The following is a 21,805-nucleotide window of genomic DNA, read 5'->3' as shown; positions in this document are numbered from 1 at the left end:
CATCCACCTTGGGGAGATGGATTCGAGCCTGTATAGCTACTGCCTGTGAGGTCCAGGCCTTGCCAGTCCCTCGACATATCACTGCCCACTCTACTAGGAGTGCAGCTACTTCAGCGGCCTAGGCTACCAAGGCTTCGTTGGAGGAAGTCTGCAGGCAGCTACGTGATCATCCCCATCACCTTTCATTTGCCATCAGGCGGGTACTCCAGGGAGTTGTTTCAGAGCAGGAACCTCAGGCCCGGACTTCTCCCACCCAATAGGACTTCCAGCTTTGATATGTCCCTGTTCCCTCCTGTATGGAGAATGGGCATTGGTCTTACCTGACACCCCCTTTCTAATAGTAGAGGGAACAGCAGTCAGCCCCACCCAGTTTTTTAGCCCAGTTTTGGGTGTTTCGTGTGGGTTGGGGCACTGTTCTTTTTCTGTTTTCAGACACGTCAGTCGGCATAGACACCCTAATCAAAAAAGCTGAAGAAGCAACAGGAAGAGGTGTGGCTTAACAGTTAAATGTCTGTGCATGTCCAAGATGGCGTCGCGCCACTGATTGAGAGATGCGGCGGCGAGCCTTCTTGGGCGATTTGGATTTGGGGGGGACCCTTTTGAGACCTTGGGTCCCCCCGCCCGGGTAGATGGTCGTCTCCTCGGCCCGGGGATGGTGAGGTGGGTTTTGGGCGGCTCCGGGAGGCTTGGGAGGAGCCCGGAGCGATCTCCCATGGTGTCGGCGTTTTGTTTCCGGCAGTGGCAGCAGCAGCAGCAGCCTGGTCCGGCCTGGCCTGGCGTTCGGGGGAGCGGTGCTGGCACCGGCGGGGTTGTAGCCGGCGGCGGCAGCAAGCCTCTCCAGGCCGGCTCGGGGGACCCTTTGGAGATCTTGGGTCCCCTGTGCGATGGCGGTGGCGGCCTGGTCCGGCCTGGTCCAGCGGTCGGTGGGAGCGGCGCTGGCGTTGTGGCCGGCGGCAAGCCTCTTTAGGCTGGTTTGGGGGATCCTTTGGTGATCTTGGGTACCCTGTCCGGTGGCAGTGGCAGCGGCCTGGTCCGGCCTGGTCCGGCAGTCGGGGGAGCAGCGCCGGCATCGGCGGCGTTGTGGCCATCGGCGACGGCAAGCCTCTTCAGGCCGGCTCGGGGGACCCTTTGGAGATCTTGGGTTCCCAGGCCGGGTCGGCTTGAGCCGGGGGTGGGGACCCTGTGGAGATCTTGGGTCCCCCCCCTTGGGCGAGAGGGCTCCTCCCCAGCCTGGGGGCAAGGAGGACAGCCTCATTTGGGGCCGACTGGAGCGTTTCTTCTCCAACGGCGCCCTGGCTTGGTGGGTGGCGCCGGCGTCGGTGGCTCTGGCATCGGACATTGTCGGAAGGCGACGCCCAGATGTTGGTAGCGGCTGTGGCAGTATGGGTTTGTTGCCCGGATGCTGCGGTGGCCCCAATGGCCCCCAGGACTACTTTGCTTAGATGGGGGTGCCGATGGTGCCAATGGGGGTACCCCCCCTTCTTTGTCAACTGGCTGGGACGCGGAATCGACATCTGCGGTGAGCTGGTGGGTGAGATGACGGCGACTAGCGATGGTGCTGGGATGACTATCCAGCAGCGGTGGGTTCTGGTTGCTGCCCTCCCCCCCCTCCGGTGACGTCAATGATGAAGAACCAAGCCACGGAGTGCCCCCAGGTGGAGCCCAGGTGGAGCCCATGGAGTCCATGAGTTTGGAGGACTCCCCTTCCCCTTCCCCCCCATGGACCACCCGTCCCCATAGAACATCATTGAGCCTCAGACTGTTGCCATCAGCAGCCAAATGAGTGGCTGCAATTTTTGAGGCTCGATGGGGATGGGGGTGATCTGTTATGGTGCCGAGTGACTGGATAAGGCGGTGACTATTCCATCTGCCGCCTGAGACTGAGACTGATTTCCATCATCTTTCCCACCCGGAGATATCCTGACTGTCCAAGATGGGTCTGCTCGCCGGGTTTTTTCATCATGCGGACATTTTCAGCAACTGACCTTCTTGCCCTGCGAGATTCCCCTCTCTCGCGGGTTTGGCCCTCTACGTTATCGAGGGCCCACCTTGAGGACGGGTTTTGGAACCCCGAGAGGTGGCATGCTAAAAATAGGAGGCTTAGGGGATTTTTAACAAACTGTTTTAATCGTTTTTTAAGAGGAGTCTTAATGGGAATTTTAAGGGGAGGATGGGAACTGACGGGTCTGGGTTGGGGGGGAGGATGGGTGGATGGGGAAACCCGTCGGGTAGAGAGCCAAGTCCAGCAAGTGTTCGCGGCGGTAATTTAACAGGTCCAAAGGTGGCGGGGGAGGGTTTCATCTCAGTTTATCAGGGTTGTGTTATCAATACGGTAAGTGGGAGAGGCAGATATGGCGGAAGGGGGGGCCACATCAGGTTTCGGGGGTACGCCCTCACTATTTGAGAGCGATCGTGTGCTCTGGCCCCCCAGAATTTTCCCGTTCCCCAAGTGGCCAGAGTACTCAGGACTTGGGCCTTCGGCTGATGTTATGTAATGCAAGGTCCATGGTTAACAAAGCCCCCCTGATTTCAGATCTAATTCAGGAGGGGACCACGGACGTTACGGGCATTACTGAGACCTGGTTGGGCACCGAAGGGGGGGTTCCCTTAGTAGAGATGTGCCCACCAGGTTTCCGAGCATTCCATCAGCTGAGGGCCCAAGGCTGGGGTGGCGGGGTGGCGGTTATTATTAAGGAGAGTCTGGAACCGAGGGAGACCACTGTGCCTCAGATAGCTGGGTGTGAATCCCTCTACGTGAAGTGGGGTCGTAGGACTCAGGTGGGCTTGTTGATCACGTACCTGGCTCCTTGCTGCGTGACAACAGCCCTGCCCGAGCTGTTGGAGTTGCTGGCTGGTTTGGCAGTTGAAACCCCTAGACTGATGGTCATGGGGGATTTCAACCTGCCATCAACTGGCGCGGCATCCGCGACTGCTCGGGAGTTCATGGCTTCCGTGACGGCCATGGACCTGACTCAATTAGTTGATGGCCCGACTCACATCGGGGGAGGCACCCTAGACTTGATTTTTATCTCTGGCCAGTGGTTGAATGATCTGATTTTAAATGATTCAGTTGTCGAACCTTTGTCATGGTCAGATCATTTTCTCCTTCGTCTGGACTTTCTGACCGCTACCCACCACCGCAGGGAGACGGAACTAGTATGTTGGTTCCGTCCCAGGCGCCTGATGGACCCAGAAAGGTTCCTGAGGGAGCTTGGGCCGTTTCCCGAGAATCTGGCCCGCGGCACGACTGAAGAGCTAGTCGCGTCTTGAGAACAGGCTGGAGCTTTGGACCGTGTCGTGCCTTTGCGGCCTCTAACCCGGCGTCGGTCTCAACCAGCCCCTTGGTTTTCCGAGGAGCTGAGGGAGATGAAACGCTGGAGAAGACGCCTAGAGAGTGCTTGGAGATCCAGCCGTTCTGAGTCTGACCGGACACTAGTTAGGTCCTATAATAGGACCTACCTAGTGGCATTGAGGGATGCAAAACGTTCTTACGTTTCCTCCCTCATTGCTTCGGCAGATAACCGTCGGCCGCCCTGTTTCGGGTGACCCGCTCTCTCCTTCAACAGGAAGGGCAGGAGGACCAATTACAAGGGCGTGCCGAGGAGTTTAACGGTTATCTATACGATAAAATCATTCAGCTTTGGGACGGATTGGATCAAAATTGGGTAGATCCAAGCGAGAGTTTCGAGACCCGTCTTGTTGAGACCGTTTGGGGTAGTTTTGACCCTGTGACTCCCAAGGACATGGACAGGTTGCTGGGAAGGCTGAATGCCACCACATGTTTACTGGACCCGTGCCCCTCCTGATTGGTGCTGGCCACGCAGGAGGTGACACGAGGCTGGCTCCGGGGGATTACAAATGCTTCTTTGCGGGAGGGGGTCTTTCCCGCAGCCTTGAAAGAGGCTGTGGTGAGACCTCTCCTCAAGAAGCCTTCCCTGGACCCAGCTGTTTTAGGAAATTATCGTCCAGTCTCCAATCTTCGCTTTACGGCGAAGGTTGTAGAGAGTGCGGTGGCACGTCAGCTACCCCAGTACCTGGATGAAACTGTCTATCTAGACCCGTTTCAGTCCGGCTTTCAGCCCGGATACAGTACAGAGACAGCTTTGGTCGCATTGGTGGATGATCTCTGGAGGGCCAGGGATAAGGGTTATTCCTCGGCCCTGGTCCTATTAGACCTCTCAGCAGCTTTCGATACCATCGACCATGGTATCCTGCTGTGCTGGTTGGAGGGTTTGGGAGTGGGAGGTACCGTTTATCGGTTGTTCTCCTCCTACCTCTCTGACCGGACGCAGACGGTGTTGACAGGGTGGCAGAGATCGACTCCGAGGTGCCTCATGTGTGGGGTGCCGCAGGGATCGATTCTCTCGCCTCTCCTGTTCAACATCTATATGAAGCCGCTGGGTGAGATCATCACTGGTTTGGGGGTGAGATACCAACTGTACGCTGATGATACGCAGCTGTACTTTTCCACCCCAGGCCAGCCCAACGAAGCTATCGAAGTACTGTCCCGGTGTTTGGAAGCCGTACAGGTCTGGATGGGGAGGAACAGGCTCAAGCTTAATCCCTCCAAGACGGAGTGGCTGTGGATGCCGGCACCCCGGTACAGTCAGCTGCAGCTGCAGCTGTCTGTTGGGGGCGAGTCATTGGCCCCGATGGAGAGGGTGCGCAACTTGGGCGTGCTCCTGGATGGGCGGTTGTCTTTTGAAGACCACTTGACGACCGGCTCCAGGAGAGCTTTTTATCAGGTTTGCCTGATCCGCCAGTTGCGTCCCTTCCTGGACCGGGATGCCCTATGCACGGTCACTCATGCTCTTGTTACCTCTCGCTTGGACTATTGCAATGCTCTCTACATAGGGCTCCCCTTGAAGAGCACCCGGAGACTCCAGTTAGTCCAGAAAGCGGCTGCGCGGGTTATTGAGGGAGCAGTTCGGAGCTCCCACGTAACACCTATCCTGCGCAGACTGCACTGGCTGCCTGTTGTCTTCCGGGTGCGCTTCAAGGTGTTGGTTACTACCTTTAAATCACTCCATGGCTTAGGACCAGAATATCTATGGGACCGTCTACTGCCATCGTCTATCTCCCAGCGACCGGTCCACTCTCACAGAGAGGGACTCCTTAGGGTGCCGTCAGCCAAGCAATGTCGACTGGCGGCCCCCAGGGGGAGGGCCTTCTCTGTGGGGGCTCCTACTCTGTGGAACGAACTTCCCCCTGGACTTCGACAACTACCTGACCTCAGGACCTTTCGCCGCGAACTTAAAACCTATCTATTCTGCCTTGCTGGACTGGCTTGAATTTTTAAATATGGGTTTTAAATTCTTAATTTTATAGGGTTGATACTGTATTTTAAATTGGCCATTTGAATAAGTTTTTTAAGGGTTGTTTTTAGCATTGTATGTGTTGTTTTTTGTTTTTATAGTGGCTGTAAACCGCCCTGAGTCCTTCGGGAGAAGGGCGGTCTATAAATTAAATTATTATTATTATTATTATTATTATTATTATTATTATTATTATTATTATTATTATTATTATTATTATTATTATTATTATTAAACCCATTCCTGACTGCTGTTCCCTCTACTATTAGAAAGGGCGTGTCAGGTAAGACCAACGCCCATTCCCTTCGCTGTGGGACTGGGTGGGGCTTGCCTTTTCTCTCTTCCTCACCCTACACTCACAGGACATAGGGGGTCTTGGGCTTTGGATATATTCAGGCTGTTTACCGGAATGACTGAATTAGAGGCACCCAAATTTTCAGTGATTTCTTCATTTATAGATTTTTCTAATATTAAATTTCTTCCTCTGGGAGAAAAAAACAGTTGCTCAGTTTCTGTAGATTCAAATTGTGGCTGTTTAGGATCATATAGAACTGAAATGGAAAATGAAAGTAGCAATCGCAATATAGTTAAAAGAGTGACTTGAAATCTTTGTTACACCCTGTAATGGAGAGTAGGGGGCAGGAGTGCTTGTGATGTGGCAGGATTGAAAAAGCACAAAGTATGCAGTGCTGCAAAGGTATGTGCCCCACTGGTGTGTGGCATGCCAGAACCCTGGACTAAAGCAAATGTGATGCTGTCTGAAAAGAAAGGTCAGCCCAAACATTGACTTTCTCCAAATTACTGAACTGAAGCAGACGGGAAAGGACCAGTGTAGCTGCCACCGAGGACGAGAGAAAGAGAGAGAGAGAGAGAGAGAGGGAGGGAGGGAGGAGAATAGCCAACGTTATCAACAGAGAGATGAAGCTCCCCGTCCCAGTCTTCCTCTAAGGCATTAAAAGCCAATTGCAATCAGATCTTCTTTCCTTAATTTCACTAGGAAATTTTCCTTTTGATTCTTCTGTAAGAGCCTCCTGTCGGTTTTGTTTTGAAAAACTGCCTGAGAGAAAATTCTTTTTTAACCAAGCCTGGGTTTCTAAAACTTCTGCTCACTGCCTCTGTTCGAGTGCTGGTGGAAGAGGCCTTGAACCAGGGTCCTTCTGGACTTGAGGCTAAAGAGCCACCCATACATGGAGACTATCAAAGTCAGAACCGCCTCTGGCGATTCGGAACAGAAACTCCCCATTTGCTATGGAAAATTGGCAGTCAGTTGCTAAATATTTATCACAAAACATCTCTAGAATGTTAATGGCTTGTTGTTTAGGTTTTTCTAATCTTCTAATTTAAAAAAAAGATGGATGTTTAGAACCTATGCATGAACATTATGTAAAGTTCAGTATTAGAAGTATTTTAGAATTGATTTGTTTACTTCATCTTTGTGCCCCTTTCAAAATTTGTTTTGAAAATTGGTATTGCATAACCATCTGTTTTCAGTTTTAAGAAATGTTCATTAGGATAGTGATGGCAAAAGTATATATGAATGTGATGTCCCTTCCCTCTTACGCCCTGTATCCCTATTTTTTTACCTCTTGGGAGCATCTGACTGAGCAGTGCCTGATTCCCTCCCCCCCTTTACTTATGAATTTAAGTGTAAAATACACTCTTTTTGCTTTAGCTGCAGCGTTCTCTCTCTTGAGCACATTTATAGATCACCACAGAAGACGCCTTAACAGTACTACAGAGTATGAAAAAAATCCTTTTTCATTCCAAAATGCCCCTGTTTTGTCTTAGTTCCATGTGTTTCATGTAGTAAAAGGGATCCTGCTTGTTATTTCCCTTAAGAATTTAGCCATAGGACTTCCGGGTGGCGCTGCAGGCGTTGGAGACAGTCCTTTCGGACCATCAGTTCTGTGATCTCGTTAAAGTCGTTCAGACAGCGCTCATCAGCTATCTGACGGCTTGGAAACTTTTCCCTCAGGAGAAGAGGGAAAGGTGAGCTGCCAGGCGGAGGTAGAACTCCCCGAGAGCCCCAGAAAAAATTCTAGGAGCAAAAAGGGTGAGAGCTCCCTATTTAAGCCTGGCGAAAGCTCCGGATCTGGGACCCTCTGCATTAATTTATTAATGCAGAACAAAACGCCATGACCATCTCTGCTATCAAGATGAAGATCAATCTTAATTTACTTTAAGCAAACGGAGCAAAGGCAGGAGGACAGGCTGATGTAAGCATCAGACCTCAAGTCGATCTTTGAACGGTACTTGAGAAGAAAGGAAATGGCGCCTCTGCTTAATAGGGCGAGAAAACGAAAGTTAAGGAAGTCCTTGTTAGCATCGTTAGCGTCCTTAACTAAACTTGTTGGATTTTATACTTATGTGAAGAAATGTTAAAAAGAAAAGTTGAAGGACTGCAGAATTGATTTACCCAATCCAAATAAGGAGTTTATGAATAGATTTGACTTTGTTGCAAAGTATAAAGTTAAAGTGAAACTTAAGGAAGCCTTTGTTAACATTGTTGCGCTCTCGGTCCTCTAATTTGCTGGATTTTACATTTACATGAAGAGATTTTAAAGTGAAAAGTGGAAGGATTATAGAATTGATTTACCTAACCCAAATACAGAGTTTATGAAAAGATTTGAAGATTTATTGAATTTATTGAGACGGCTATAAGGTATAAAATTAAAGTGAAAAATGGCTTCTAAGCAAACAAAGCTTGACGTTATTAAGGATGTTGGAATTTTGCCAGTTCAAATGCAAAAGCTACAAGAAGATTTGAAGGAATTTTTGAAAGGTCTTTTAGAAGAAGCTCTAGACTTTCAAACCTCTGTTATAGACCAAAAATTTATGGAGCTTGAAGAGGAAATATCTCAAATAAAAGATATTATTGAAATTAGGAATAAGGATATAAGCAAAGATGTGGTGGCAGTATTTCAAAGATTGTTTGAATACACGGTTCAGTTGGATGGAAGAGTGGAAGAAATTAATCAAGCTAATGTGAATTTGGAAAATCAAATAGAGGAGGTCCAGACCAAGATGAACAGGGCAGATGAAGAGTTGGTTTTGATGCAATATAGATCAATGGAGTTTGCCCTGAGAGTGAGAGGTCTCAAAGAAAATAAGCGCGAGAATCTAAAAGATATTTTTGCAGATGCTTTTGCACATATATTTGGAGAACAACCAGCAGAATTTGTAACTCAAATCGAAAAAATTTATCCTGTTAATCCCTGGGTTGCCAGACAGAGACCGTTACCAAGAGATGTTGTTATCTATTTTACAACTAGGAGGATTCGGAATGAAATTTTACAAGTATCTTATAAAAATAAAATTCAAATATCAGGACAAGAGATATTAGTGTTCAAATAAATTCCTTCTAAATTTTAAGATCTAGAAAGAAGTTTACTTTCTTGGTGGATGAACTTAGAAATCGTTAAATGCAATTTAGATGGGATGTTCCAGCTGGACTAACAGTAAATTATAAAGAAAATATCGTCTTAACACAGTTTTTAAAGCAAAAGATTTTTATACTAATGTATTAAAGGCTGAAAGTCTACTACTACTAGAAGCTAAGATGGGAAGCGAAGTAGAGACTGGAAAAAAAGCGGGAGAAGGAAGTAAAGCACACACAACTTAAAGTTGGGATGGCAATTGCTGAAGAAGAAACACTGGAAAAAGTAGGGGATTTAAATGAGCAAAGATTGACTCGAATAGATATTAAACGAAAAGAACAAAGAGTAAAGAAGCAGCAATATCAAGCGAAAAGAGTTTCATTTTATGGGAAAGGGTAAATCATAACTGAAATTTTTGAATATATTTAAAAAGTACTGTGTATGTGTTTAAATCTTGAAGAAGAATTTGTGGTAATGTTATTTGATTATAAGTGGTGGATCTGTTAGAAAATAAGTTAAAAATTGATTTTGGGAACATAAGGTGTTGATAAAAATAGAATAAGGAATGGAACTAGTTAAGTTTTATAAAATGTTTTGTAGATGGTATTTGGAATTTAAATGCAATGATATTTGATTATATATATGGTGGATTTGTTAAAAATTAAGTTATTCTGGATAAAAATTGAGGGGTTATATAAGGTGTTGATAAAAATAGAATAAGAAGTGGAATTAGTTAAGGATTGTATGATAAAAGGGGATTGGGTTAAATGTTAAATTTATATAAGTTAAAAATTTAAGAGGAAAATTTTGTAAAATGTCTTAGAGATGGTATCTAGATTCTAAACACTGGCGTGTACGTATTTGAATTTATAATTTAAATGTTGGAGATCTGGTTGGGCTGATACTATTTATTATTATATATGGTGGATATATAAATTTGGTGGATTATACAAAATACTTTGAAGAAGAAGATAACGTTTAAGGGCGTAAATTGATTTTAAGTTAAATATTAGTAGCTAGATTACCGGCAGCGCAATATTGGAAGATGGAATATTTGCTTATCATTGAAGACTGGACGCTAAAAGCAGTGAACTTACTGGAGATGGCAGAAATTTCAGCGTACCAGAAAAACTATTCACAAGAAAGATGCATATTGGAAAGGAGAAGATGGATCGACTATTTTTAAAACAAATATTGGATTAAGAACTATCAAATAACCTATGAATGAATAGAATGTACTGTATATTTTCTTTTTTCTCCTTTTTTTTTTCTTTTTCTTTACTATGGAGAAGGGGAGTTGAAGTTCTAGGGGATGGATGGGAATCTATGGATAGTTTGTGTATTCTAGCTTATGATTGTTAGATATTATACCCTGTATATTGCTCTGGGAAGTCTGCGGGGGGGGATTGGGTGAAGGTGGGAGGGGGAAAGGTGAGGGTTGGTGGGAGGAGGAAGGGATGTATGGGTAAATTTTTTTGTAAAACTTTTTAATAATAAAAAAAAGGTTTTTAGCCATTGAAAAGATGAGGCCATGAGCTAGATACACTGTATGATGTGCTAGTCAGACCATTGAAAGTGCGCCTTGTTGGGTTTCTTTTGACCATAGGCAAGAAGAGGAGCGTGGCCGAGTTTATAACTACATGAATGCTGTAGAAAGAGATTTAGCAGCCCTGCGGCAAGGCATGGGGCTGAGCCGGAGGTCCTCCACCTCTTCAGAACCAACCCCCACGGTCAAAACACTCATCAAGTCCTTTGATAACGCCTCACAAGGTAATTTTTCTTTAAAAATCTGCATAAAATTAGTGAAATATTATACAGGAACACCACATCAGACTCTTATTGATGATAAATGTAGCTTTATTTTACGAGATGTATTTTGTTTTGTTTTCTTACGTTCTGCCTTTAATTTGTATGTCTTACTGTTCCCTATTGATTGCCTGCACTCTTCATAGCCCTACTTAGTCCAGAAGGGTTTACAGGGATGAGTAGGTCTGTGTGTAGAAGTTACAGAAGAAAAGTGGCTGAAAGGAAGCAGCAACTCAGAGGTACTTTCCAGTGGGACAAATGCCTTGCTAAATAAGGTCATCACTAATTGGAATCTGTTTTAAAATAGATATGTATTCTGTTGCAGTTTTTAAAAAATACAGACAAAACAATTTACCACAGAGGTCCCCAATCTGTCTGGGTTGGTTGCCTGGAGGGGAGGAGGAGTAGGTGCCTTTATGCATGCTGCACACACGTGAATGGGGTCGTGAGCGCCCATACAACACAAACGGCAAGGGCGCCTGCACGACACTTGTGGAAATGCTATCGCAAATTGGGGTATGAGCACACACAGACGTGCGTGCATTGGCCAGCCACTCGCGTGGCCAATAGGCCGCAGCCCAGTAGTGGGCCCTGACCCACAGGTTGGGGACTCCTGACTTACAGCACAACAAAAACAGTAAGAACAAACACAGAAACATTGCTAAGAGAGGTTATATACAGCCATCCAGTGAGTAATTTAAGTTCTTTTAACAAGACAAACAAAAAAGAATAAACAAAAAATAATTTTCAAAAATTAAAGGAACTGCACATTTCCTGAACCCAGTCCTTGAAGCGAGGAGGAAAAACACCTTTTCAGTCTCTTGGTGTAATTTACTTAGCTATTTCCCACAACCAATAGGACCAAAGTTCCACAAAAAAATTTTTGGAATGTGATTAGAACATTTATCCACCTATCTAGTTATATATGCTACAGAAAGGAACCAGAAAGGAACCAGTCGCACTTCGGGCCAAATCATATGGGACAATGCATCATCAGACTTTTCTGTTGTCTACAAAGAAAATCTACACTCCGTCCTTTGGGGTGAGCATGGAATAAAAAATTTCCAAATGAGTTGATTTTCAACCTCAAATTCAAAGAAACAAATAATTAAAGATTTACATCCATTGATGTTCTATTATCAGATATTCCAGCTCTACAATATTCCATTCACGATAAATGTTGATAATTTCCACTTGAAAAATATTTTAATTTTCTGATATAAACACAAAAACTCCCATATTGCGTTCCATGTCAAAAAGCTAGGAATGGCATTTAGAAAATCTGTGCATTGACAATAATTCCATAGGTCAATTGCAAAAGGCCATACGGATTGGATCCGCGCGTGTAATACCAGTTTAGTCTCTTTAGATCTAAGTATCACAGACCCCGTCAGGGGTCTCTCTTATTCATCTTAGTATCTTCTAATTTTTCCATTCTGTGCACCAATTAAATTCTTAGTTTGTCCTTATTATTTTTATTTCAGTTTGTATCCTAGGAGTAAAAGCAGTACCAAAAATTAAACAATCCACCCTTAAAGTAAATGGTTTTACATTTTACTCACTGTTTAACGTTCTGATTGTGAAGGAGCTGGTTGAAATGTATCCGACTTAGGCAGAGAGAAGAAAATTTAAAAACTCCAGTGCTGTAAGAGGAGTCCATGCTGGGGGGACAGGGGGCTTACGGGGCAGCACCTGTGGCTCTGTAGATGGTAGATTGGGCCCTCTTGAACATCCCCTGAAATGCAAATTCGGGGGAATTTTCCTTGCCCCATTTCAGTCTAGTTCTTACTCTAAGAAAGCAGTGAAAGTACCCAGGTTGCATGGGGGGGACACAGAAATATCCAGGGAGAGCTGAACTTCCTTGCCAGCCATGCTTGTTTCTGTTTACTTGATATGAGAAAAGGTGGAGAGGTTATTTATGCCATTAGATATAAATCTGGAGCCGCTTTCTTCTTCTTCCATAGTTCCTAGTCCTGCTGGAGCTACAATCCCCCGAACTCCACTCAGCCCAAGTCCTTTGAAAACCCCTCCAGCAGCTGCCGTCTCCCCAATGCAGGTCAGTGCATTTATGGGTTTGATCAGGCCAGGTGCAGATTGGCAACAGTGATAGCCTTACACCAAAAAACAAACCGACAATGTTTTTCAGGAAAGAGAATTATTTGTCATTGGCTTCCCATAATAGTTCCCAAACAACGTAAGTTGTCTACCTCCTGCTGCCTCTTTGGAGAAGCCATGACTGGCTATGTGGCTTCACATGTCTCAAGGTCTTGTAGAGGAAATGGTCCACCTATTTCTTAGGCTGCAAAGGGGACGGCCTTCTTTATTGAGCCACAGTTAGGGAAACGGTGAGACCCGAAGTAAGAAATGCTAGTTTAAAACTCCTTACAAACCATGATTAACTGGAACAATCAGAACTGCAATGCCTGAGATCACAAATCGGGGAGCCCTTTCAGCATTGGATTGTCTGAGAATTAGAAATGGGGGTGAACCCGCTAGCTTGTTATTTGTTCCTGTTTTTGCAAGCACCCCTAGTCAGGAATACCAGTAATACAGGAAGTCCTTCTTTAACGACCAAAATTGAGGTGGCAAGTTGATTGCTTAGCAACAAAGCCATTAAACAAGACATCATATAAGCATGATTTTATTGCCAGCTGCTCCATTGCCTCTACACGGCCAACTGTACAGATCTTGTGAGTGTGAGATATGGCAACAGTTGTAAATGTGAAGATTGCTGACAAAGTTACTTTTTCAGCAGTATTGTAACTTTGAACCGTCATAAATAGGGCTGTCGTTAAGCAAGGACTATCTGCATAATACTTGAGAGATTGGCTTGTCCCCAATTGCTTCCGCCTACCCACCTAACTGAGTGGGTGTCCTCCATTAAAAGTTGGCATCTTGTGGGACCTAGGCAGGATGCCTTCTCTATTAGGGCCCCTCTCTCTGGAGCAGGATCCCCCCAAAGATCATGACTTTTTCTCCTGGGGTTCCAGAAAGCTTTGGAAACCTGCCTTTGGGTCCCTTGATGCTTGTTATTTGCTTAATGGCCTGTTTGGTTTTCTACATTTTGCTGTTTATTAGACTATGTTAATCTGGACTGTTGGCTTTATTTAATGTTTTTAGCTGCTTTTATATATTTTACATCACCCAGAGTCTACTGGGCTTGGGCAGCCAGTAAATTTAAATAAATAATGGCTAAACCAGGCTTTGTGACCCCTAGGGTAGCCTACATCTGGTTTGCCTAACAGATTCCTGCCAAAGGTCCTTAAGGTATCAATTCAGTCTTCACCACTGTGAATGTGATGATTAATTACAATGTAATTAAAATACTCAATTACCCTCTAGGGAATCTTGAAACAAGATCTCCAGCCAAGCCTGACAACCACAATCTTTGGAACAAGTCATTTATCTTCCCTAGTGATAGACCCACGACTGAGAGTCCAGCATAAGCTGATGGCTTGGCTAGTTTTGAGCCTGATCTTCTGCCGTTACTTGCTCAGCTGAATCATAATGACCTACTGGGGATAGTGGTACATCTCTTGGAGATGTGTATAAAATTCAGATAGGGGCATAATATTTAAGTGGTGAATGACAACTGTTGAGATTTAGCAAGCTGGTTCCTTTTCTGAAAAATAATTTCCCCCCCCTTTAGAGACACTCCATCAGTGGACCAATATCTGCTCCTAAACCGCTTGCAACTTTATCAGACAAAAGGTCCAGCTATGCGGAAATTCCAGTTCAAGGTATGAAGCGTCTTTTGCTATGAACATCACCAGAAAACATTTTTAGAAACCTCCAGAATCTTCCGTAATTCAGAAACATGCACTGGTTGGGATTGAGCAGAAGGCAGATCAGCTCCACATTTTTACCCCAAGGTGGAGTCAATGGCAGCCTGCAATATCTTTCTAAGACCTGCCTCGGCTGAATTGTGGCTTGTTGCCTATCTCTGCTGGACCCTTCCAGAACATGAGAGTGGAAGCATCTTCCGATGATGGCTGAGCCCAAAGGCCAGACACGTCACTGCTCCAGTGGTCAAAAGGTTCCCTCAGCCAATTTTGCAAAAACGTGTCAGTACCTGGAGTGTTGCTAAAGTTGCCTGTTTAGAAAAACTTGTGTGGCTTTGTGCATTTTATCACTTCTGGAAAATAATCACACCGGGCATATCCCTTCTGCCCTATGCTGAGCGTTTCCTTTTAGGACATCTCATATTGATGAAGACATTCTACTTTGAAAGTGGATGGGATGAGATCTCAAAAGTTGTAAAAAACATGTTTTGTGTTTCACCAGTGGAGCATTTTAGAAACCATCTTCTCTCTGCACATATGAACAAGCTGCTTTTGAAAGATTATTCAGAAGGGCCCCGACTCGTGTGTTTAATGAGGGAAAAATCCAAATTCAAATTTTCCTTTTTATAAAGAGTTCTCCATACCACATCTGCCCAGATCTCGGATACACCTACTTTCCTTATTCACTTTTGCTTCTACTGGGACAGTATTTCTTGAATAAAAAAAAAAAATGAGACAATAGTGAACTAGAATGTTTATTTCTCCATTTCCAAATATTTTTCTGGTACTTGGTAGGTTTACTTACCAACTTTTCCTTTCAAAGGCCCCTTCCGGTAAGAATGAATGGTTCTCAGATCTGGGTGTAACTCTTTGATTTATGGCTGGGCTTTTTAAAATAGACTTTCACAAGAATAGTTTTCATGTGAACAAGGAATAGGCTTCCTTTTGAACTTGGAAAAATAACAGCAAAGCATCAACAATAGAAATTCTTCCACAGCTTAAAATAATACTTTGTTCTAGTCTTTTTTAGTTGTTTTTTTGCATGCCATTGGCATTATTTAATATACATGGGAAAGTAAATTGTAATCCAAATTAGTGTATTGTATACAGAAATGGGAAAGGGCCCTGCCTGCCAAATCCTTGCATTGGCAGCATTTCCTTCTGCCCCAGATCAGAAAATACTATATATCTGGTTTTATACAGCATCAACCTAACCACTTTTATCCCATTCTTTTAATTGAAAAATGATTTTCAGTGGGATTTGGAACAAAAGCATTCCAAAATTAAAACAAATACAATGCAATGAAACCAGGGTGATAGAGTAGAATAGAATAGAATAGAATTTTGTATTGGCCAAATGTGATTGGACACACAAGGAATTTGACTTGGTTCATATCCTCTCAGTGTACATAAAAGAAAAGATACGTTCATCAAGAATCATAAGGTACAACACTTAATTATAGTCATAGGTACAAATAAGCAATCAGGAAACAATATCAATATAAATCATAAGGATACAAGCAACAAAGTTATAGTCATACAGTCATAAGTGGAAGGAGTGATAAAAGAAAAGAAGCTACAGTATGCATGCTAACAATTTAAGACATAATCAGGTTCTCAATAGAAGAAAAGTATATTCAGCCCATGGAAGAAAGTATCTTGGGAGAAAAGAAAAGCCAATTTTTGCTTGCAGAGTAATTTCCCAGCTGAGTTGCAGCACCAGAAAAATTCTGTCTTGCAGCCCAAGTGACCACTTCTTCATAGCTGAAGGCATCATGATTCTCCTCTGCACTTTAAAGGATAGATGAAAATTTTGTGTAAGTCTCATGTTTGGGACCCACCACATATGGAGCAGTAAGCCAGCTTGCACATATGTGCACATACACATATACACACAAGTACTCGGTCTTTATTGTATTGGCCATCCAGTCTGCTACCTCTCCCTGTAGGCAGAATCAGGCCAGAATTGTGCTGAGGTTGAGGTGACGTTTCCTCATTCCCTTTCTGTGCAGATCATTTGCTGAGAACTTCTTCTACCAGCAGACCAGCTTCTCTGCCAAGAGTTCCTGCTATGGAAAGTGCTAAATCGCTCTCTGGTAATAATGGGGTAATGATGGGTACTATGGAGGCATGCAATTCTTCATATATTATGCTGTGAACACCCTTAGAAAATGTACATTTGTCAGAGTATACAAATAGGACTGGATATGTTGGTATGAAGGGCCACTTCATTATAATACCGGTGGTTTGTGAAATAATGCATAGAAATGGGTGAATCTCAACCTTAGCTTTAGTCTAATTCCAGTGAGCCCAGTTAACGGGTGATATGTAAGGAAAATGGTTATGTGATATTTCTCTGTTTGCAACCGGACGGAAGAAATGTAGATAGTTTAAAGCAGACACAAGAGATTTGTTCCTTGCCAAACACATTTTGAGATGTTGTGTGTGGAATAGAACTAGAACTTAAGATCTAGATCAGTAGAGTAAATGCAATGAAATAAAAATGGTTTTTTTCTGAATAACAACAAGCCCTTAGACTTAGAGTATGTTCTTTGAACTTCATCAACAAGCCTAGATCTTGCTCCTTTGACCGAACTCAGTGGTGACAGCATCTATTGTGACCAGGGAGGGCTTGTTAACAGTACTAAAATGCTCGGATTGCAAATGTAGGATCCAGTATGAAACTGAACACCAGGCTTTCCAATTTTCCATCCAAGTGTCTCGCCGAAGCAGTGAAGAAATCAAACGGGAGATGACCGCTCCCGACGGAACATCTCCAGCCTCCCTCGTAGCAATTGGGACCGCTTCGCCACAGCTGTCGCTCTCATCTTCACCAACAGCATCGGTCACTCCTACAACACGGAGTCGAATAAGGTACAGCTCATTGCTCCTTTCCATTCAGGCCCTGACCAGCAGAGCTAGTGAGGTTCGTCACTGGGACCCCCAGTTGGGCTTCCTAACTCTGAGCATGCCAGTAAGGACTGACTGGCACCTGCCTTGCCGCTTGGGAGCTTGTCTGCTGGCCACGGTCAGAATATTCACTGGCCTTTGCTTGCGTGCCTTTGAAGCATCTCCTTGGCTCAGGGGTGAAATGCTACCGGTTCGGGCCAGTTCACCCGAACCGGTAGTAAAAAATGCTACTGGTTCGCCAAACCGGTAGTAAAAAAGGTAAAAAAAAAAAAGTTCCGAAGTTCAACTGAACAACGTGCAATTGTTGGAACTTTTTTTTTTTTTGCTTTTTAAAGCATTTTTAACTACCGGTAACCGGTAGTAAAAAAAATGCTTAAAAAGTAAACAAAAAAACCCTCCAATGATCGTGCATCGCTCAGCTGATCTTCAGATCTTTTTTTTTACTTTTTAAGCATTTTTTGCTACCAGTTCTCTGGAACCGGTAGTTAAAAATGCTTTAAAACAGTAGAAAAAGAGGTTCCGACAATCGCACGCCACAGCTGATTCCACTCCCTCCCCTCAACTGTTCTACTCTCTACTGTTCTTCCAATTCCTGCCTATATTTTAGGTTCCTAGAATTTAGCTGTCTAGAATTTCATTACACTTGACCATTTTACCTCTATCCAGAGTGTTAGGATGAATCATCACTTCCATTGTCGATAACCAACTGGGGATTTTCATATAATGTTTTCTCTTGGTCTCTTGCCATATTTGCATCAGAGCTTCCCTTACTTTATGTCTAAAAAAATACAAATGAGATTTATTCTTGTCCCTTAAGAAGGCATGCCATCCTTTTTGTAAGTCATATCCTTCCAGTGTAAGTAGTCTTCTGTTTCTCAAATTAATCCACTCCCTGATCCATACTAAAGTTGCCGCTTTATAGTAAAGTCACTATTTATTCGCGCAGGTCTGGCATAGAAATTTTTAGAAATTTTTAGCAGTTTTAATATTCCGATTTAATTATTTGGGGTTTTTATGTTTTTAATAGTTTTAATCGGGCCTGATATTTAATAAGATTTTTATAATTGTTTTTATTATGTATATTTGCACTGTTTTATTTTGGCTGTGAACCGCCCTGAGTCCTTCGGGAGAAGGGCGGTATAAAAATCTAAATAAACTAAACTAAACTAAACCAATCTGGAAGCCCGAAGCCACCTCTCGTTCTACTATCGGAGATCTGTTAGTTTTATTCTTACTTTCTTATCTGCCTATATAAACTTTGTTGTAATTCTATTCAAATCCATTAAAAAATTCTTGTTCAGTTTTATAGGTATAGTTTGAAAAAGATAGAGTAGTTTCGGCAAAATGTTCATCTTGATGGTTGCAATTTGACCTAGATAATTCTAGTGCCTAATAGATAATTCTAGTGCCCCCCATCTTTCCAAATCCAATTTTATTTGTTGTATTAATTTCACATAGTTATCTTCTTTAATCGAGGAACACCTCGCTGTCAGCCAAATTCTTAAGTATTTTAATTTTTTTCGTACTCCATAGTTCCAATTCTTCCTCTAGTTCTCTTTTCTGTTTTAATGCTCCATTTTTAACTATCGTTTTTGTTTTTGCTTTTATTAATTTTGAGTCCCGATACTTCTCTGTATTTCTCATATTAAGATAGGTCCTTTCTCCCTTGGATCCTCAATAAAAAATACCAGGTCGTCCCCAAATGGCTGTATTTTGTACTCTTCCTTTCTAATTTTGGTTCCTTTAATCTCTGAGTTTGCTCTAATTTTTGTTAATAATGACTTTGATGTTAAAATGAAGAGCAGAGATGACAGTGGGCATCCCTGACGGACTCCTTTCATTATTTCAAATGGTCTTGTAATATTGCCATTGATTATAATACTTGCTTTTTGGGAAGAATATACTGCTTCAATCATTTGTTCAAATTTGTCTCTTAATTTCATTTCTCTGATTTGTTGAGTCATGTATTGCCAGTTTAAATTATTGAATGCTTTCTGAGCATCCAGAAAAACGAATGCTACATTTCTCTGGATGGGCTTCATAATATTCTAATATATACAATACCGTTCTTGTATTATTTCTGATCTGTCCCAATGGGAGAAAACCATTTTGGTGAATAATCTCATTTAATATTTTTTTCATCCTGCCTGCTATTATAGTCATGAAAATTTTATAATCGGCATTCAAAAGAGAGATTGGCCTATAATTTTGGATTTGATTTGTATCGGTACCTTCTTTCATAATAACCTTGATGTATGGTTCCCTCCACGAAACAGGCATTTTTGCTTCCAACAAAACCTCATTATACAATTCTAAAAGTATTGGTTCTATTAATTCACCCATATTTTTATAAAATTCCTCTGGCAGACCGTCTGGTCCCGGAGTCTTATTGTCCTTTTGTCTTTGAATCGCTTCTTTTAATTCCATAGACGTTCTTCCCCTATTTAATCGTGTTCTCTTTTCTTCCTCCAGTATAGGCATACTTCCTTCTTTTAGATAGTTGTTTATTTTATCTATCTCAATTTTCTCTTGTCTATATAAAGACAAGAAAAAAGTCATATGTAACTCCCTTGTTACACTTTTTGGGAGGAATTTTGCACCTCGCGTAGTCCAACAACCCCCCACCCCCACCCCCTTTGCTTTGCTAGGTGCCGTGAGAGCAGTCTTCCAATGAAGTGCAGCAGCAGCAGGAGCCCCTGAGGAAGACGTTCACTGTTAAGCAACTCTCCATACTTGCACTTAACAGCCGCCAGCCATTTCTTGAGTTGAGTCCCTGTTGAGTTGCTTCTCTACATTATTCTGCCATGTCAAGCAGGAAAGATTAGTGAAGGTTCAATTAAACTGATTTATTGCTAATCATGTTGGTACACAGGAATATTCTCAATTAATGAGTCAGTACTTGCTTGGATCCATGGAATCTAAGGCGGGATTGGACTTAGTCTGCTTATGGCTATGTAGGGATTTTAGGCTGATGCCTCTTTTACCTCTGCCCCCAGGTTCTGCCACTCCTTCTCCTACATCTCTCTGGTTCTAGTTTGGTTTCCTGAGGCACCCAAAACTCTGTCAGCACTTCTTGTTTCCCAGGCCATTTACCATCCTGAATCTTCTGCTCTCCGGAATATCCACTTTCCCCTGGTGCTTCTCCTATTGTTTCTCCTTCCAGCTTGCTTGTTTATCACATTTGTGTCTCTCGGCATTCACAGGTTCCCAGCCAAATTCCCTTTCTTTTTCAAGTTGAATGACATATGTTGGGTGGGTTATTCCAACTATGTCTTGGCTAGTGAAAAAAGAGCTTTCTAGAATATGATGCTAACATAGGATGAGGTAGCTTGATTTGAATAAAAGAATGCTTCTTTTAATGTAGCTAAAACTGGCATCTGTTTTTTGGTAGATGCTACCAAATGGTGGTTTGTCTGCTAAATAGTGGTATGGGCTGCTAAAATGCTTAAATTTTAGGCTGGGAAGTGGCTCACCAGGCTAATGCAGCCTGTTATTAACACACAGCTGCCTACAGTTACAATTACTGCAGGCTCGAGTCCCACCAGGCCCAAGGTTGACTCAGCCTTCCATCTTTTATAAGGTAGGTAAAATGAGGACCCAGATTGTTGGGGGAGGGCAATAAGTTGACTTTGTATATAAATATACAAATAGGATGAGACTATTGCCTTACACAATGTAAGCCGCCCTGAGTCTTCGGAGAAGGGCGGGATATAAATTCAAAAAAAAATAATAATATTTGTTTATTTTGTAAGTTACCCATTCCCCAAGGCTGTAGGTAGCTAACAGTATCAAAATATAAAATATAACTGCATAATATCATACCCTTCAACTTGTACTGATGTTACTTTGATTCAAATCAGCTGTGTCCAGCTTGTAGTAAAGCACTCGAGGTTGACAATTGCACTGTAAAGAATAGATATTTTATTTTGAGTTAGCCGAATGTAAATTCATAGTGCCATCTGATGAAGGATAGGTTATTAAGCTATTTCTGTATGTTTATTTAATATATTAGTGTGGATGTTAAATAATTTATTAGATATGTAAGTATTAAAATAAGGTTATCCTTAGAAATGAACGAAGTATGCCTAAACAATACGCTAGTCAAAGTCTCTAATGCCAGCATAAAAAACAGTTAAACTGGTTTGGGCTTGGAATGCAGCTGACCTAACAGACAGACTCATTTATAAGATTAATATTTGTTGTAAACCACTTCTCATTGTGTCCACACAGTTCATTTTATTTGTTTCCTGAAACATTATTTTCAAAACAAAGAACTTGACATAAAATGTGTTCCTTTCTGGAATTCAGAAACAAGCTGTACTGTTCTTTTGCAGTGTTACGGGTGGTTAGATTTTTGTTTTCTTTTTAAAGAAAGATTTGGTTTAGACTTTTTTAGTATTAAAATACTCTTTAACAGGTAGTTTATGTTCTTACATCCATAGGTTTCTAGTTAAAACTCTGTCAGCCAGACGCATAGACGAGGAAGCTTGGCCAAGCAGTGGTAATTCTAGGGAACCCTTGCAGAGACATTGAAGATCTTTAGGATTAAATACGATTGAAAATGGTTGCAGAATGAGAATGAAAAATGCCTTTGAACTGGGCTGGGGAGGTGGGA

At 43.0% G+C, this 21,805-nt stretch overlaps 2 protein-coding genes across 6 annotated transcripts in view; one reads left to right on the top strand and one right to left on the bottom strand.

Moving 5' to 3' along the window:
• Window positions 1-21,805, bottom strand: part of GUCD1 (guanylyl cyclase domain containing 1) — a 319,725-nt gene that overhangs the window by 187,610 nt on the left and 110,310 nt on the right. The gene's annotated exons all lie outside the window — the stretch shown is intronic.
• Window positions 1-21,805, top strand: part of SPECC1L (sperm antigen with calponin homology and coiled-coil domains 1 like) — an 88,010-nt gene that overhangs the window by 49,576 nt on the left and 16,629 nt on the right. For 2 of the 5 annotated variants that reach the window (XM_058158258.1, XM_058158253.1), the window contains 7 exons: window positions 10,299-10,462; window positions 10,645-10,737; window positions 11,418-11,540; window positions 12,463-12,554; window positions 14,148-14,238; window positions 16,293-16,376; window positions 16,998-17,154. In XM_058158258.1, the coding sequence (XP_058014241.1) occupies window positions 10,299-10,462; window positions 10,645-10,737; window positions 11,418-11,540; window positions 12,463-12,554; window positions 14,148-14,238; window positions 16,293-16,376; window positions 16,998-17,154 (804 nt within the window). The remainder of the gene's footprint in view (window positions 1-10,298; window positions 10,463-10,644; window positions 10,738-11,417; window positions 11,541-12,462; window positions 12,555-14,147; window positions 14,239-16,292; window positions 16,377-16,997; window positions 17,155-21,805) is intronic. The other 3 variants (XM_058158255.1, XM_058158256.1, XM_058158257.1) reach the window with 3 other exon arrangements.

This window comes from Ahaetulla prasina, chromosome 15 (assembly GCF_028640845.1).
Source record: "Ahaetulla prasina isolate Xishuangbanna chromosome 15, ASM2864084v1, whole genome shotgun sequence".
Classification (NCBI taxonomy): domain Eukaryota; kingdom Metazoa; phylum Chordata; class Lepidosauria; order Squamata; family Colubridae; genus Ahaetulla; species Ahaetulla prasina.
This window is presented reverse-complemented; position numbering and strand designations above follow the sequence as displayed.